Genomic DNA, 19,862 nt, shown 5'->3' on the forward strand with positions numbered 1-19,862 from the left:
AGGTATAGGACTAAGTTCAGGCAGGGTCAGGAACGGGACAAAACACAAGGGCAAGGACTCAGACCTGGTTACGAAGCCCGACTGGGTGGCAGAAACAAGAGACACAGGTATAGGACTAAGTTTAGACAGGGTCAGGAACGGGACAAGGCACAAGGACTCAGACCAGGGTACGAGGCCCCACTGGATGGCAGAAACAAGAGACATTGGACACAGGTAGAGGCCAGGGTAGAAAGCACTTCTGGGTTGCTGAAACAAGAGATACTAGACACAATTACAGGCCAGGGTTCAAAGCCCCACTGGGTGGCTGACACAAGAGTAATAGCAAGACAGGACCTGGCACCTTAGCAGCAAGACACTAACTGAGGAAGTAAGTTGCTCAGGCCTCCCCCTAGGGGTGGGAATGCTTTAAGTACCTGATGCTTCTTGGCAATTGGCAGGGGACACGTTAGGAAGGTGCACACAGTCTCAATAAGAGTCAGGGAGTGCCGGCACCACCCTCCAATGCACACAGCCAGGAAGTATGCAGAGAGCAGGCAGGAGACAAGAGGCACCCAGCATGGAGTCAGCAGAAGACATAACTCACAGCATAGTCCGGAATAGTGAGTAAGTTGGTGTGTAAGGCAGGTGGGCGATGGGAGGCTAAGCAGTGATGCCGGCAGAGTTGTTACAGGAATGAACACATACCCCATATAAACAAGTGTATATTATAATATCCGTGCTTGAGAGATGGGGAATGAACATGAAATATATGTAGATAATAGGGGAATGATCACATATCCCATATAAACAGGTGTTTATTATATTCCCTGAACTTGTTAGGTGGGGAATGAACATGAAATATATGTAGATAATAGAGAAATGAACACATATCCCAAATAAGCGGGTGTATATTATATTATCTGTGCTTGATAGATGGGAAGTGAACATGAAATACTGTATATGTAGATAAGAGGAATGAACACATATCCCATATAAATAGGTGTATATAATAATAATAATAATAATAAACTTTATTTTTTTTTATAGCGCTAACATTCCACAGCACTTTACAATTTGCACATATTATGTAGATAATAGGGGAATTATCACATATCCCATATAAACAGGTGAATATTAAATTCCCTATGCTTGATATGGGGGGAATAAAAATGAAATATATGTAGATAATAGATGAATGAACACATATCCCATATAATCAGGTGTATATTATATTATCCCTGCTTGACAGTTGGGGAATGAGCATGAAATATATGTAGATAATAGGGGAATGATCACATATCCCATATAAACAGGTGTATATTATATTCCCTGTGCTTGGTAGGTGGGGAATGAACATGAAATATATGTAGATAATAAGAGAATTAACACATCCCATCTAAACAGGTGTATACTACCGTAGGTGCCATTACTAATACAAGTGTTTCTCACAAAATTAGAATATCATCAAAAAGTTAATATATTTCAGTTCTTTAATACAAAAAGTGAAACTCATAGAGAGTCATTACAAACAGAGTGATCTATTTCAAGTGTTTATTTCTGTTAATGTTGATGATTATGGCTTACAGCCAATGAAAACCCAAAAGTCATTATCTAGTACATTAAAATACTTTATAACACCAGCTTGAAAAATGATTTTAAAATCTGAATAGTTGGGCTACTGAAATGTATGTTAAGCAAATGCACTCAATACTTGATATCATTTTCTTATCTGATAGACTGCTCTATAAGATACAGTTTGGCACAAAATACCTGCTCCAAACTCAGCCTCCACCCTTGCATTCCCCCAGGCCATAAAGGGGAACAAAATGAAATTCAGTCAAAGGGACCTCATTATCCCAAGGAGGCACTTCTTTGGACAGAGCAGTCCAATGTTTTTCTTTAATCAACTCAAGGACCAAGCCCTTTGAAGCTCACTCCAGGGGGGAGCGATAGGTATAGACCCAGAGCCCCTGGCAATTATCACTGGGGCGTGAACTCTCCTGCAGTACCAGCCAAACTGGATTCCTTTGTCTGACTCAAGCACATGGAGACATTGTGGCATCACAGGTCACAGCAAGGCTCTGAGGTATTGAATCTGGAAAATGACCCATAATAACAGAATGCATGACACTGGCATTGTCGAGTCCTTGAGTATACCGGGTGCCCCCCTTTTACCCAAAAACCCACCCCTTGCCACCTTCCCCTTTATCCACCCATTGCACAAACTAAAACTCCCACTCGCACAAAGAACACATGACAATAATCTCTTTTGGAATAATTTGGCCACAGCAGCCTTTTTATTTTAACACATCAAATACATAATTACACACAATGTAAATATTAACTCTTATACTAGGAGGATTCCTTGAAGCTACAAAGAATCTGGCGAATACCCCCAAAACATAACTGTGAACATAACAGTAAACACCGAATTACTCCCAGCCGTTAACACCCTGGCTCGGGAGCACCAATAAACTCAAAGGTTTAACTGTTCACAATAACTTCTCGGGGATTCGGCCATCCCAGCCGAAAGTCCCCACCACAATTCACCAGATCTGAAACCTGTTGAACTCCGAAAAAACAGAACCCATATGCCAATGGATCCCCCAAACCAATTTCCACCATCTTCAAGGACTCCCCCCAGCCGCCACAACGAGGGCCGATGAACACCTCAAAGGCCCGAGACCCCACCAAACCAAAAAGCTATGGCCTTTTCAACACCCTCTTGTAGGCCCAAAGCCCAAATATCACTGCCCACCGCATTCAAATGCACGCCGTCCGCCAACCAAAAACCACCTTCACCATTCTTGAATTCAAAATGCCGAACGGCTACACCCCCACTCTGGGACACGAAAGATGACACCGCCCTGTTCACCTTCACCCTGGCCTTGTTAAGTTTGACACAAGACCGCATGTTCTGCCAACGGGTATGTGGCACAATTTCCGACCAAACAACGGTTAGGCCAGGATACAACACCCATAACTGTAACAAGTCCTGCTTGATATCCCTAACCAATTCCTGGAAAGGCCGCACCCCCAAATCGTTCCCCCCGGCATACAGAACCAAAATATCCGGCACCCTGTCCAAACTCACGCTGTTGTGCTGTTCCATAGCATTCCCCGAAAACCAGGCCACCGCACAACAGTCACCGTTCGTTCAAAACTAAGTTGTCTACCCTCCTTCCGCACGTTGGCATGCAAAGCTCCCCAGTGAATGAACGAATGACCGAAGATCCACACCAATACCGGCGGAGACCCTGAAACAACAAAACACAACAACTCAGAAAAACCGAAACAAAGTACAACATGCAAGTACCAACAGTTCAAGAGGCATTAACGTTCTGCGGTCACCCGGAGCGGCCTAACATAACTGCGATACCTATTGGACCGCCACCGACCAATTCGCCGAATGACCTCACCCCCCGAGCCGCCCAATGCGGCCTCAGTTGCCGCCCCAATCCGAAAAGAGTGAGGAGCAAAACACGAATTATCCAACCCTAATAATTGAACCGCCTTCCTGAAGACCACTGTAAATTGATATCTAGACAAAAACGTACCATCGGCATGACACAACAAAGCCCCATCCCGATTGAGCCTCAATCTACAAAAGTTAGCCAAACAAGTCACCGGACACATTGTCGAACTGGCAACCTTCCCCAACACCACCCTCTGACCCCGACCTTCCTGATCGGTTTTAGACCTACGTAACCAAAATTCCACACAATCGGAAGACAACAACACATCCTTCTCTAAAATACCGCCCAAGACGCGTTTACTGGGAGACACCAGTTCCCCCAGCCTAAGCGCCCCAAAAAAGGTAAACGAAAAAGCTAACCTGAATAGACGGCATTCAAAATCCGACGTACATACCAAAGGCAAAACCCCTCCTAATTGTTCTAACAAGGCAAAAGAGACTGGCCTCCTAGTATCCCCTTGACCACGACTCCTACGAAAACCTTTAACCGCCTGTTTTACCAAAAAGACCTTGGACAAATCTCTCTGCCCTCGTAATTTGAAACCAAAGGCTAAGGCTGCCAGAGTACGAGACACCTTCGCCACTGACCACCCTTCAGACGCCCCCACACTTAGCCAGGATAACAATGCTCCCACCTGATCCTCCACACTCGTCCCATAATGCCCTTCTGCCAATACACCCTCCCAAGACAACCACACTGCCTGATAAGCCTCCCAAGTCCTGGGAGCCAGCGACGACCTTATCAATCCCTCAGCGTCCCGAATACCACCTGCCAAAGCTCCGCAGGGCATCTCAAGCCGATGACTTCTGCTTCCGGGGCCAGCGACCGGAAACGGTCGAACTGTGAACGAGAGTGTCAGCAATGAAATTCCGTGAGCCCGGCACATGGGATGCCGTCACATGCGCATTCAATGCCAGACATGACAAAACCAACTGCCACAGAACACGCACCACCGGGGGTGACGCCGCCGTAAGCCCATTGATAGCGCATACAACACCCATATTATCACAGTTAAAGCGCACACGCTTGTCACGAAAATCCTTTTTCCATATATGGACCGCCACCAGGATGGGAAAAATCTCTAACAATGCAATATTCTTGACCAAGCCTGCAGCAATCCAAGCCTCAGGCCATTGTTCGGCACACCACTGGCCCCGAAAATACGCTCCAAAACCAATCCCAACTGCGGCGTCCGTGAACAACTCCAACATGTCGCTGTCAATCACATCCTCCATAATCAAGAAGCGCACATTATAATCCGACAAAAACGTATTCCAGACTGCCAAATCCTCCCTCAGCTCAGCCGACAACCTGATGAAATGATGAGGAGCCCGAACTCCAGCCGTAGCACTAGCCAACCTTCTGGAAAAAACTCTCCCCATAGGCAAAACACGACAAGCAAAATTAAGCTTCCCCAACAATGACTGAACCTCACGCAATGACAATTTCTTCAAACGACAGGCCCTGGCAAATTCGGCCCGAAGACCCTGCACCTTCTCAATTGGCAACCTAAACTCCCACCGTACCGTGTCAATAACAATGCCCAAAAAACAAAGACACATGGCCGGACCCTCCGTTTTACCAGGAGCTAAAGGAACACCGAAAAGACTAGCCACCCACTGAACTGCGTTCAACAACCTGAGACAACGGTCAGACCCCGCTGGGCCGACGCACAAAAAATCATCCAGGTAGTGAATGACAGAATCACAACCGGACACATCACGAACCACCCATTCCAAAAATGAACTGAATGACTCAAATAAAGCACATGACAGAGAACAACCCATCGGTAAATATCTGTCCACGAAAAAAACCCCATTCCAAAAACAACCCAACAATCTAACACTAGTTGGGTGGAACGGCAACAAACGAAAAGCTGATTCAATGTCCGTCTTAGCCAATAGCGCCCCCTTGCCGGACCTACGAACCCAAGACACTGCTTCATCAAAAGACACATATACCACGGAGCAAAGCTCCGGAGCAATACCGTCATTAACGGACAACCCCCGCGGATAGGACAAATGATGAATCAGCTGAAATTTCCCAGATTCTTTTTTGGGCACAACACCCAACGGTGAAACCACTAAATCAGTCAACGGTGGCACCTCAAATGGGCCCGCCATACGACCCAACGACACCTCCTTGCTTAATTTTTTCGTAACCACCGCGCTGTGCAACCAAGCTGAACGCAAATTCTTAACCACCGGAGGCACAACAAAACTAGGTGCAGGTATAACAAAACCGTTCGTAAAACCTGAAAATAACAATTCCGCCTTCTCCTTATCAGGGTATCTACTTAGATAAGGGGCCATCTTTTCCAACTTCACTGGAGTCACCCCCTTGGGAATTACCAGCCCCTGTCTTGGACTTGCCTTTTTTTAAACATTTTGCGGCCCCATGAGAGGAGCCACTGCAATGGGAGCAAAGATGCTTAAATTTGCAGTTGGCCCCAAACTTGCATTGACCATCATTGAACTGCCAGCATAAGCCCAGTTTACGCTCTCCTGAATTACCCGATTGCCCTGAGGAACCTGACCCACTGGCTTGGTTACCCTGAGTAGAGGTTCCGGATCCCCCCGTGAAAGGAATGCCCGAACCTATACTGCGCCATGACCCTCAACCATAACCCGATGTCCTTCTGGTCCCACCTGATGGCAGGCCGAATGGCTTTACGCTGTCTAAATTGCTCATCATACCAAAGCCACGCCTGCTGTTGTGAATTCTGTTGTGGGTTCTGCTCTTAGGCTCCCTCCGGTGGTTATAAGTGGTAGTGCTGCTGTTTGTCCTTCACAACAGTCATCAGCTGCTTCCACTTTGGACGGGGCTATTTAGTCTGGCTCCTTCCTTTATTGAGTGCCAGTTGTCCATTGTTTTCTAGGGATCCACATCTCTGCTTGGTTTCTCCTTCTGGATTGTCCAAATCATCAAAGATAAGTCCTGGCTCTGTTTTTGCAGTCCACATGCGGTGGACTTAATAGTTCTGTGAATTGCTATGTTTTTTCTTGTCCAGCTTTGTCTGTGTTAAGATTTACTCAGCCAAGTTGGAAGCTCTGGAGTCACAGAGTTACCCTCCATGCCTTTAGTTGGGTGTGGAGATTTTTGTATTCTCTGTGGTGGATTTTGTAGTATTTTTTATACTGACCGCACAGTACTCTTTCCTGTCTTTTCTTTCTAGGTAGCGTGGCCTCCTTTGCTAAATTCTGTTTTCAGTCTGCGTTTGTAATTTCCCTCTCCTCTCACAGTCAATATTTGTGGGGGGCTGCCTTTCCTTTGGGAATTTTCTCTGAGGCAAGATAGTATTCCTGTTTCTTTCTTTAGGTGTAATTAGTCCTCCGGTCGTGACGAGGTGTCCAGGGAGTGACAGGAACATCCCACGGCTACTTCTAGTTGATGTGTTAAGTTCAGGGTCTGCGGTCAGTATAGAGGCCACCTACTCCAGAGCTCGTCCATGCTGCTCCTAGGCCACCAGTTCATAACAGCCTGCCCCCCATAAACCCGATAGGCCTCGCCGATGGAGTCCATGTAACAAAATAACCCTGCGCAGTTATCCGGCGCCTTTTCCGCAATCACACTGGCTAAAATAGCAAACGCTTGAAGCCAATTGGTAAACGTCTGCGGGATAAGCCTCCACCTCCGCTTTTCCTCATCCTCTTTTTTGCTATTCTCTTTTTTGCCCTTGTCCAAATGAAATTTCTCAAGAGGAAGCAACGAAAAAATCTCAACATATTCATCTTTACAATCTTCTCTTTTACCTCCTTTTTCAGATGGGCCCCCAAAGGACCCTCGAAACAGATGTAGACCTCTCCGTGTGCCCTATCATTCAGATGCACTCTGCACTCCTTCTCCTTTTCCGTCTGAACCGACACGGAACCCGGAGACGCCTGCACCGCCGCTGTACCTAAAACACCCACCGGGGACCCGCAAGGGGCTACCCATGCAGCCAGCTGCCTCTGCTCAAACAAACCTCTATCCAACTTAGCTAACAAATCCCGCATGTTATCTAACACTTCCCGCACACCTGCACCCTCCACAAAAGCAGACCCACTAGCCACATCCAAACTGGACACACTACCCCGTGTACCACCAGCCACCGGTACGGAAACGTTTTGAGGACATAGACGAGACACAGACAAACACTCACCAGGCTGCTAGCAGGCTGTGACCCCTCCAGCCAGAATACCGGTCTCCAGACGTCCCTGCAGCCCGAACTCTGGCCTCGGTGAAACCTGGCGTGAACTGTGCGCCTCGGTCGAAGGGTCTTGCGCCACCACTGAGGAAAGGGGTGCCACTCCAATTCCAATTGGAGTACTTGCTAGTCCTGATGATCCTGCCGAGCCCCACCGATCACGAGGCGTCAGCCCAGGTGCCGCTGATGCACCGCCGCTGGGATTAACTTGCGCAGGATAGCTCCCTGCCGATGGTGAAAGAACCAGCCCGGCGCGCTGCTGCCCCGAGCCGTCCGCCCCATCCGCGACTCCCACGCTGCTCCGGCGTGAAGAGGCAGGCCGCGCGACAGGAGCATCGCCGCTGCGGCCTCCCAAACCATTGGGCCCTGCACGCTGCCTGGTGCATGCCGGCTCCGCCCCCTGCACATTACGTGACGGAGGCCTTGCAGCCGCCGACAGGGCCCGCCTGGCAGTTGGATTCCTCCCAGGCCGGGGCCTGCTGGCCCTGGAACTCACCGGTGCCCGGCCTGGAGGGTCCCTGGAGCCCATGTCGGGCGACAGCCTCTCTGGGGGCCTGCACCGAGGATCCCGGCAACCTGCGTCTCAAGCCAGCCATCAGGGTGCAAAGTCGCCGCAGCCCTGAGGCCCTCAAAAAACCCTGTCTACGGCGGACATGGTAAGTGATGTCTGCTCCAGGGTTCAGAGAGCGGGAACTAGCAGGCCCCACCCCCAATTCATCTCTATAATACCCCCGGCCCCACCAACCCTCCCCTTAATTACCCTAAATACCCACCTCCAACCACTGTCATGTTGGCCTCCGCCCAGGCGTTGGGTGAGGGGGGTGGACGGCCTTGCTCCGGCCATTTCTATATCTCTGAGCCTAGCCAAGCACATAATAGGAATCGGCATTCCTTTCCCCAGGAGCCCATAACATCCAGCCACCCAAGGAATTAAATACAATAGCCATATTTGGTCTCTCTGAACAGATAAATCCAGTGGAATCCAGTGGCGCCACTGCCGTCTTATTTAGACCTGAGGGCAAAACGTTATGGGCCATCAACGGTTCTGCCTGGAAAATCATACTCTCAGATATGGGAGGAGGGAGGCGGGCCAGCCCAGGGGTGGGCGTAGCATGTGGGAGCAGCCTAGGAGATAATAGGCAGCTCGTAATTTTGGAGCCAGTCTTTCTACTGGCAGGCCCGTTACCAGACACGGCCAGGGAATCATGTAACAAAGATTTGAACCTGTGATCCATCAGCGCCTCACTGTGGTCACATGCTGCATAACACGGTAATTGCAATCTATCTGTACCCTACCCTTATACTACACTCCTGACTGTGTACATATATATTGTTCTTGTAAATATATACCTGTATATCTAGTGTGCCTTTCGGCGATTAAATCTAAAATTACTCTTGGGCTGCTCTTTTATATTGATTCACGAATCCCCACATCCGCACGTTCAGTTGGTTATTATACGCTACTCGGGATGGTTCCTGTACCTGATATAAGCCTGCTGTCGCATGGGGCTTATATCGAACCAGAAACTGGTGGCAGCATACCATACTGTTAGTGAGGAGCACTGAGAGTAACGACTGGGAGGTTTATATATATATCCCCAGTCTGGACTGGTGATGTATATCTTCCCTCACTGGGAGTACCTCAATAACTCGTACCTATAAGGGAAGCCTTTCCGGTGACCATTTGCCCTCTGTGCAGTTCCCTGACTGACCTGGGGCAAGTGGAGGTGCCAGAGAGCTGATCTTTGCTGGGTCCTACTCTCCCCTCCCCAGAAGTGAGTGAAGTCTACCCACCCTTTCCCCATGTGTGATCCATCACAGCTCCCCAAACCATCACTGATTATGGAAACTTCACACTAGACCTCAAGCAGCTTGGATTGTGGCTTCTCCACTCTTCCTCCAGACGCTTGGACTTTGATTTCCAAATGAAATGCAGAATTTACTTTCATCTGAAAACAACACCTTAGACCACTGAGCAACAGTCAAGTTCTTTTTCTCCTTGGCCCAGGTAAAACGTTTCTGGCATTGTCTATTGGTCATGAGTAGCTTGACACAAGGAATGCGACACTTGTAGCCCATGTCCTGGATATGTCTGAGCGAGGTGGCTCTTGAAGCAATGACTCCAGCAGCAGTCCTTGTGAATCTCCCCTAAATTTTTGAATGGCCTTTCAAGGCTGTGGTTATCCCGTTTGCTTGTGCACCTTTTTCTACAACACTTCTTCCTTCCGCTCAACTTTCCACTAATATGCTTGGATACAGCACTCTTTGAACAGCCAGCTTCTTTAGTAATACCCTTTTGTGGAGTATGTCAATGACTGCCTTCTGGACATCTGTCAAGTCAGCAGTCGTCTCCATGATTGTGGAGCCTACTGAATCAGACTAAGGGACCTTTTTAAACGAATAGTAAGCCTTTGCAGGTGCTTTTTGTTAATTATTCTAATTTACTGAGATAATGACTTTTGGGTTTTCATGGCTAAAAGCCATAATCATCAACATTAAAAAATAAACACTCGAAATAGATCACTCTGTTTGTAATGACTATATAATATATAAGTTTCACTTTTTGTATTGAAGAACTGAAATAAATTAACTTTTTGAAGATATTCTAATTTTGTGAGAAGCACCTGTATATGGGAGAGCTCAATTTTTGTCTCATCTGACCACAGCACCTTCTCCCAATCACTCACAGAATCATCCAGGTGTTCATTGGCATATGAACACCTGTTTATATGGAATGTGTTCATACTTCTATTTTCTATATATATTTCATGTTCATTCCCCACCTATCAAGCACAGGGAATATACCGTATTTTTCTGACCATAAGACGCACTTTTTTTCCTCCAAATTTGGGAGGAAAGTGTGGGTGCATCTTATGGTAGGGATGTAGCATGTGGGGAGGGGGGCAGCAGCGAGTGGGATCGCACTGTTATCCCACTTCAGGAGGCAGAAAAATGTCCCCACTGCCTGGAATCAGCTGCTGGGGAAACCAGGTGGTCCCGATGATTAAGTGCAGTGAATATTCATTAGCTACTCCCCGCCCACCTATCAACTGAGCGGTGAGACGGGAGCAGCAAATGAATACTGCACTTAAGCAGGGACTCACATGGTTTCCTCAGCGCTGATTCCTGCAGCAGCTTGGGAGATCCGTGTGTCTGGGGGAGGAGGAGGCAGCAGCAGCAGGGTCCGGGGTAGAGGAGATCGCTGGTACCTTCCTGGGCTGGAGCTGAGTGCTGTGCAGTGTGCACAAGGAGGACCTGTGATGATGTCAGAAGTGGGCGGGCTGGAGCATCATATGGCAGCACAGACCCCTCCCTCTTCTTGACATAATCACAGGTCCTTCAGACTCCAACACTAGAATCTGCTGGCTTCCATTACCTGTGCTGTGGAAAGGCAACAAGAGGGAGAGCTCTGTGTGCAGTCATGGGATGCTTTTCACCTCACCACAGTGGCTGCCACAATTAAGAGGTTAGTCTTTCCAAAACACAATAAAGCACTCTGCCACTCCTTTAGTGAACTATAACTCCCAGCATGTCATAGGATCTGCAGGACATGCTGGGAGTTATAGTTCTCCCATGGGCTTTTAAAGCAGCACTCCAGTGTTATTTTGCAGTGCTGGAGTGGTGCTTTCAATATAAGCCCCCATTCTTATACTCACCCTCCAGCATCTTCACATAGTACTTCACAGACACAACACTGGTCCCGCAGCTTCCAACATAATAACATACTATTATATATAATAACAACACATATAATAGTACGTTATTTATGTTATTAAATATTTTACCACATTTTTTTGCTTCAAATATTTTTTTCCCTATTTTCCACCTCTAAAACCTGGGTGCGCCTTATAGTCCAGTGCGTCTTATAGTCCGAAAAATACGGTAATTGTGGCAGCCAGCCACACTGTGGTAAGGTAAAAGCATCCCATGACAGCACACACACAGAGCTCTCCCTCTTGTTGCCTTTCCACAGCACAGGTTATAAGAGGAATCCTGCAGATTCTAGTGGGGAGTCTGAAGGACCTGTGATGTCAAGAAGAGGGAGGACTCTGTGCTGCCATGTGATGCTCCAGCCCACCCACTTCTGACATCACACAGGTCCTCCTTGTGCACAGCACTCAGCGCCCAGCCCCAGCAGGTATGCAGCGATCTCCTCTCCCCTGGCCCCTGCTGCCTCCTCCTCCCCCGGACACACAGATCTCCCCAGCTGCTGCAGGAATCCAGTGCTGAGGAAACCATGTGTGTCCCTGCTTAAGTGGAGTATTCATTTGCTGCTCCCGGCTCATCACTCAGCTGATAGGTGGGCGGGGAAGCGGCTAATGAATATTCACTGCACTTAATCATCAGGACCACATGGTTTCCCCAGCCCTGATTCCGGGCAGGGGGCCATTTTTCTGCCTCCTGAAGTGGGATAACAGTGCGATCCCAGTCGCTGCTGTCCCCCTCCCCACATGCTACATCCCTACCATAAGACGCACCCACAATTTCCTCCCAAATATGGAGGAAAAAAGTGCGTCTTATGGTCGGAAAAATATGGTAAGAGGTTAGTCTTTACAAAACACAATAAAGCACTCTGCCACTCCTTTGGTGAACTATAACTCCCAGCATGTCATAGGATCTGCAGGACATGCTGGGAGTTATAGTTCTCCCATGGGATTTTAAAGCAGCACTCCAGTGTTATTTTGCAGTGCTGGAGTGGTGCTTTCAATATAAGCCCTGTGCCCCCATTCTTATACTCACCCTCCAGCATCTTCATATAGTACTTCACAGACACCACACTGGTCCCGGAGCTTCCAACATAATAACATACTATTATATATAATAACACCACATATAATAGTATGTTATTTATGTTATTAAATATTTTACCACATTTTTTTGCTTCAAATATTTTTTTCCCTATTTTCCACCTCTAAAACCTGCGTGCGTCTTATAGTCCGAAAAATACGTATGCCTCCATATATTAGTAATGTCACCTATGTGCCTCCATATATTAGTATTGTCACCTACAGTACAGACCAAAAGTTTGGACACTCCTCATTTAAAGATTTTTCTGTATTTTCATGACTATGAAAATTGTACATTCACACTGAAGGCATCAAAACTATGAATTAACACATGTGGAATTATATACTTAACAAAAAAGTGTGAAACAACTGAAATTATGTCTTATATTCTAGGTTCTTCAAAGTAGCCACCTTTTGCTTTGATAACTGCTTTGCACACTCTTGACATTCTCTTGATGAGCTTCAAGAGGTAGTCACCAGGAATGGTTTTCACTTCACAGGTGTGCCCTGTCAGGTTTAATAAGTGGGATTTCTTGCCTTATAAATGGGATTGGGACCATCAATTGTGTTGTGCAGAAGTCTGGTGGATACACAGCTGCTAGTCCTACTGAATAGACTGTTAGAATTTGTATTATGACAAGAAAATAGCAGCTAAGTAAAGAAAAACGAGTGGCCATCATTACTTTAAGAAATGAAAGTCAGTCCGAAAAAATGGGCAAACTTTGAAAGTGTCCCCAAGTGCAGTGGCAAAAACCATCAAGCGCTCCAAAGAAACTGGCTCACATGAGGACAGCTCCGGGAAAGGAAGACCAAGAGTCACCTCTGCTTCTGAGGATAAGTTTATCCAAGTCACCAGCCTCAGAAATCGCAGGTTAACAGCAGCTCAGATTAGAGACCAGGTTAATGCCACACAGAGTTCTAGCAGCAAACACATCTCTACAACAACTGTTAAGAGGAGACTTTGTGCAGCAGGCCTTCATGGTAAAATAGCTGCTAGGAAACCACTGCTATGGACAGGCAACAAGCAGAAGAGACTTGTTTGGGCTAAAGATCACAAGGAATGGACATTAGACCAGTGGAAATCAGTGTTTTGGTCTGATGAGTCCAAATTTGAGATCTTTGGTTCCAACCACCGTGTTTTTGTGCGACGCAGAAAAGGTGAACGGATGGACTCTACATGCCTGGTTCACACCGTGAAGCAGGGAGGAGGAGGTGTGATGGTGTAGGGGTGCTTTGCTGGTGACACTGTTGGGGATTTATTCAAAATTGAAGGCATACTGAACCAGCATGGCTACCACAGCATCTTGCAGCGGCATGCTATTGCATCCTGTTTGCGTTTAGTTGGACCATCATTTATTTTTCAACAGGATAATGACCCTAAACACACCTCCAGGCTGTGTAAGGGCTATTTGACCAAGAAGGAGAGTGATGGGGTGCTAGGCCAGATGACCTGGCCTCCAGAGTCACCAGACCTGAACCCAATCGATATAGTTTGGGGTGAGCTGGAGCGCAGAGTGAAGGCAAAAGGGTCAACAAGTGCTAAGCATCTCTGGGAACTCCTTCAAGATTGTTGGAAGACCATTCCCGGTGGCTACCTCTTGAAGCTCATCAAGAGAATGCCAAGAGTGTGCAAAGCAGTCATCAAAGCAAAATGTGGCTACTTTGAAGAACCTAGAATATAAGACATAATTTCAGTTGTTTCACACTTTTTTGTTAAGTATATAATTCCACATGTGTTAATTCATAGTTTTGATGACTTCAGTGTGAATGTACAATTTTCATAGTCATGAAAATACAGAAAAATCTTTAAATGAGAAGGTGTGTCCAAACTTTTGGTCTGTACTGTATATGCCCCCATATATTAGTAATGCCACCTATGTGCCTCCATATAGTAGTAATGTCACATATGTGCCCCATATATTAGTAATATCAACTATGTTGCCGTCATATATTAGCGTTGTCACCTATGTGCCACCTATATTAGTAATGTCACCTATGTGCCTCTATATATTAGTGATGTCATCTATATGCCCCATATATTAGTGATGTCACCTATGTGCCCCATATATTAGTAATGTCACATATGTGCCCCCCATATATTAGTAATGCCACCTATGTGCCTCCATATTTTACTGTCACCTATATGTCCCCATATATGAGTTTTTACATTTCAAGTGAACAATACAATTTTCCTCTATGTTTATAATTCTTTTGCGCTTTTGTTCAGTGCTAATAGTTTGTTAGAGAATGCAAAATGTGAAGAAAAATAAATTATCTATTCTTTATTTATTTTTTCATTAATTTTCAAAGTTTTGAAAAAATGTAACTTTCTGTGTTTTCTTGACTTTACGTTTCTCCTGATAACTGAGGCCAGAACCAAGAGACAAACGGGAAAATACCATTCCACTTTGCACTGTACAGGCTGTTGCCCAATATGCCACAGGAGTATCTTTATTATTTTACTCATGCAGACTCAAATACACAATTTTAAAAAGTATTTCCAAAAAATCAAAAGGATATACTATTTTAAAAATTTTCCCTTGCGCCTCCTCTGCTCCTAGCCACATCTGTACCAAAATTCATGTTGGTATCTCAAAGGGATCATACTTTAAAAATATCTATATGAACAGTGTCAAATTGAAAATCGTTATTTCAGATCTGTTCAGCCTGTGTTCCACTTGTTGTTGATTCTTCACCAAAAATGTACATTTGGTATCTTTATGTTTGAAGCATGATATGTGGGAAAAGGTTGAAACGTTCAAGGGGGCCGAATACTTTCGCAAGGCACTGTATATTTTTTTTATTTAAACTTCTGCCAAAATGGGATTTTCAAACTGTGCTGCCCTGCGACCTAAGAATTGTGTCCTGGCTGGTGGTAGGGGTGCACACTCAGTATGAGTATGTAATTCGGATTTCAGGCAGGGAGCATAGCAGAGACAATGCAACACTTGTAGCCCATGATCTGGATACATTTGTGTGTGGTTGCTCTTGAAGCAATGACTCCAGCAGCAGTCCACTCCTTGTGAGTCTCCTCCAAATTTTTGAATGTCCTTTTCTTAACAATCCTTTCAAGACTGCAGTTATCCCGGTTGCTTGTGCACCTTTTTCTACCACACTTTTTCCTTCCACTCAACTTCCATTAATATGCTTGGACACAGCACTCTGTGAACAGCCGGCTTCTTTAGCAATGATCTTTTGTGGCTTACCCTCCTTGTGGAGTGTGTCAGTGACTGCCTTCTGGACATCTATCAAGTCAACAGTTTTCCCCTTGATTGTGGAGCCTACTGAAACAGAGTAAGGGACCTTTTTAAATGCTTAGGAACCCTTGCAGGTGTTTTTTGTTACCGTAATTATTCTAATTTACTGAGATAATAACTTTTGGGTTTTTATTGGCTGTTAGCCATTATCATCAACAGAATAAACACTTGAAATAGATCACTCTGTTTGTAATGAATCAATATCATTTGAGTTTCACTTTTTGTACTGAAGAACTGAAATAAATTAACTTTTTGATGATATTCCAATTTTGTGAGAAACACCTGTGTATATATGTGTGTGTGTGTGTGTATATATATATATATATATACACTCACCGGCCACTTTATTAGGTACACCTGTCCAACTTCTTGTTAACACTTAATTTCTAATCAGCCAATCACATGGCGGCAACTCAGTGCATTTAGGCATGTAGACATGGTCAAGACAATCTCCTGCAGTTCAAACCGAGCATCAGTATGGGGAAGAAAGGTGATTTGAGTGCCTTTGAACGTGGCATGGTTGTTGGTGCCAGAAGGGCTGGTCTGAGTATTTCAGAAACTGCTGATCTACTGGGATTTTCACGCACAACCATCTCTAGGGTTTACAGAGAATGGTCCGAAAAAGAAAAAAAATCCAGTGAGCGGCAGTTCTGTGGGCGGAAATGCCTTGTTGATGCCAGAGGTCAGAGGAGAATGGGCAGACTGGTTCGAGCTGATAGAAAGGCAACAGTGACTCAAATCGCCACCCGTTACAACCAAGGTAGGCCTAAGAGCATCTCTGAACGCACAGTGCGTCAAACTTTGAGGCAGATGGGCTACAGCAGAAGAAGACCACACCGGGTACCACTCCTTTCAGCTAAGAACAGGAAACGGAGGCTACAATTTGTACAAGCTCATCGAAATTGGACAGTAGAAGATTGGAAAAACGTTGCTTGGTCTGATGAGTCTCGATTTCTGCTGCGACATTCGGATGGTAGGGTCAGAATTTGGCGTAAACAACATGAAAGCATGGATCCATCCTGCCTTGTATGGAGCATCTTTGGGATGTGCAGCCGACAAATCTGCGGCAACTGTGTGATGCCATCATGTCAATATGGACCAAAATCTCTGAGGAATGCTTCCAGCACCTTGTTGAATCTATGCCACGAAGAATTGAGGCAGTTCTGAAGGCAAAAGGGGGTCCAACCCGTTACTAGCATGGTGTACCTAATAAAGTGGCCGGTGAGTGTATATATATATATATATATATATATATATATATATATATATATATATATATATATATATTATAATATAATTTTTTTTATTCATTTTTTCCCTTTTGAGCTTGAGGGGTTCAATTAGAGCTACTGCTGTGGGCTCTGTGATTTCTATCTACCGTGTATAGAATAATAAAGTATAATAGAGTTGTTATGGACATGACTTAACTAACATTGTGCAGTGACTGTTTTCTCTATAGTGATGGATGTTTTTTGTTCCTAAAACTGATTTTTTTTTTTTTCACTTTAAACCTTTTATAAATGTTTTTTCACATCTTTCATTAGTGCAATCATACAACACACAAGCCTCTGATGGCTTCGGTGATGCACTGTACTATTGTAGTGCTGTGTATCATCACTGCCTGTCAGTGCAATTCTAGTGGCCCCATACACATGAGATAAGTGTTGGCTGAACAATCATTTGGCAGATTTCCCCCGACTCCCCCACACACACAAATATTCCTGCTTTCCTATAGTCTGTATGAGAGAGTCGCCTCCAGACTCCTCTAGAGGAGGATTATCTAAAGGAAGAACAAATGTATTGGCATCTGAAAATCAGGATGCCAGATCCTTCTCTGCTCTGACATCATCTGTCGGGAGACCCCCAAATACATTATATATCCCCCGGAGTAGTTATTTCTCATGTCACGTGTAATGAATATCTTCTGCAGTATTGCTAATGCCGATTCCAGTGTCGGTAAATGAGACGAGAATTAATGTTATATGGAAGATGAGTCTTTGAGAAACTTATTCAGCTGCTGACTCCGAGGAAGAAACTGCTTGTTGTTTGTGGCCTAAAATATATAGGTTTTTATTAGTAGATGTAAAGAAGAAAACTAAATACTGTAAAATAGTAAATCTCCTCACATGTTTCCCTTATCTCCAGTAATTGCATTATTACACAGGGTTTTTATGATGTTACATTAGCTCATCTTCTTCTCATTCAGATCACTACAATATCAGATACTCTTACTGGACATCTTCTATGTTAAGAGAATTTTCTGGATTTACCCATCAAAGATTGATATGGACAGGGACAAGACGGCAGAGAGGATATTACACCTCACCCTAGAGATCCTCTTCCATCTTACTGGAGAGGTGAGAGATTCTGTTGACGTCACATTACATCATTCTTATTTATAGGAATAATAGATAGACAGAACTGGAGAGGTGACGACTCTGAAAATGTCTATAGTGAGATTTATTGATATGTCTCTCCATAACCAGGATTACACAGTAATGAAGAAGGCCTCAAATGACTGCTGTCAGGACCCTGTGTCCGAGGGATGGGGAAGACCCCTGAGCCCAATCACGCAGCCTCCACCTCACCCTCTGAAACATGAGGACCTCAATGACCAGAAGATCCTAGAACTTACCTACAAGATGATTGAGCTGCTGACTGGAGAGGTGACACTGCTGGGAATGCTGGGACATTATACAGTAACGCTATGAAGGGATTGGGGGGATGACGGTATCATTGCATGTGTCAGGTTCCTATAAGGTGTCAGGATGTCGCCGTCTATTTCTCCATGGAGGAGTGGGAGTATTTAGAAGGACAGAAACATCTGTACAAGGACATCATGATGGAGGTTCCCCAGCCCCTCACATCTCCAGGTAATAGACAGGACTAAATACACACGGCCTATAATTATCTGTATGTAAAGAATGAATTCAGTCTCTATGTGTTTCCTACAGTTCTATCCAGTAAGAGGACAACACCAGAGAGATGTCCCCGTCCTCTTCTTCCAAACGACTGTAATCATGAAAGTCCCAATGTTCCTCAGGATAATCAGGTAGATGAAGAGAAGGTGTCATCAGATCCCCTCTATGATGTGTAGACGGCTGTGAAGGTTTTGTGATCAGTCTTGTTTTATCCACTAGTATTATATGGTTTATACTAGTGTAATGAGAACAGTGGAGATGGCAGGAGTGAGCTGATCATAGATGTGATTTCCCCATCTGTCTGTGAATTTTGCAATATTTGTTTCAGGGTGAAGATCTGACCCATATTGATACTACAGAGACATATGTGAGCGGTGATGAGCAGTGTAAAGAGGAGATTCCTACATACGACTATCCAGGTGAGTAGTAACCACTAAATACAGAGAAGTCACAGATTCTTCTCAGTCACCGGCTGTGGATGCTTTATTGATGATGTACCAGAAACCAGAAAGCTGTTCCATCCTGCATGTCCACATGGATTGTCCTTCTCTGAACCCTGCTTATACAGGTACTATACAGATGATCAGGTTTTAAATATATCAGATAGGGATTTTATACATTAGTTAGGACTGCTCTATAAGGGTATACCTTGACGATTTGGTGGAGCAGCTTAGTATACATTTTTTTGCAAAAAAACGTATCAACTAAATACCCTGTTTTCTTTACATCTTTTGACTAGCACTTGCTGATTACTGGGATTTTTTTTTTTTTTTTTTTACAACAGAGTGTTTTTGACCTCACTGTGCTCTTTTGTCTTTATTGATGATGTAGTCCGGTCTTATCACAATCATGTAATAACCATTTTGTCCCTAGAGCACAACATTCTCCACTAGATACTCATTTTTTACAGATAAAGACTGTTGACTTTGATCATTTCAGTAGATGTTATTGTCTATATTCACAGTTTCTGACTACAGTAGTTAGTGCCCAAAATCCTCTGATTTAACCACTTCCCGCAGTCAGTTTTGTGTTCCTAATCAGGCCCCATTTTTTAAATCTGATGTGTGTCACTTTTTGTGGGGATAACTGTTATGGTCTGGTGATTAAGGAGCGACATGCGACTAGCTCTGAGCAGGTGGTAACTATACCGACCGCAGTTCCTAATCTTAACACAGACACTAGCAGTAGCCGTGGGATGTTCCTGTCACTCCCTGGACACCTTGTCACAGCCGGAGAACTAGCTACCCCTAAAGGTA

At 45.0% G+C, this 19,862-nt stretch overlaps 1 protein-coding gene across 1 annotated transcript in view; it reads left to right on the plus strand.

Moving 5' to 3' along the window:
* Positions 1–464: 464 nt before the first annotated feature.
* The window catches only part of LOC143764687 (uncharacterized), a 46,285-nt gene continuing 26,887 nt past the window's right edge, over positions 465–19,862 (plus strand). The window contains exons 1-6 of the mRNA XM_077250520.1: positions 465–603; positions 17,892–18,042; positions 18,172–18,351; positions 18,435–18,558; positions 18,640–18,737; positions 18,935–19,025. Coding sequence (XP_077106635.1) covers positions 521–603; positions 17,892–18,042; positions 18,172–18,351; positions 18,435–18,558; positions 18,640–18,737; positions 18,935–19,025 — 727 coding nt within the window. The 5' untranslated portion in view covers positions 465–520. The remainder of the gene's footprint in view (positions 604–17,891; positions 18,043–18,171; positions 18,352–18,434; positions 18,559–18,639; positions 18,738–18,934; positions 19,026–19,862) is intronic.

The sequence above is a fragment of the Ranitomeya variabilis genome, chromosome 4 (genome assembly GCF_051348905.1).
Source record: "Ranitomeya variabilis isolate aRanVar5 chromosome 4, aRanVar5.hap1, whole genome shotgun sequence".
NCBI classification, from domain to species: domain Eukaryota; kingdom Metazoa; phylum Chordata; class Amphibia; order Anura; family Dendrobatidae; genus Ranitomeya; species Ranitomeya variabilis.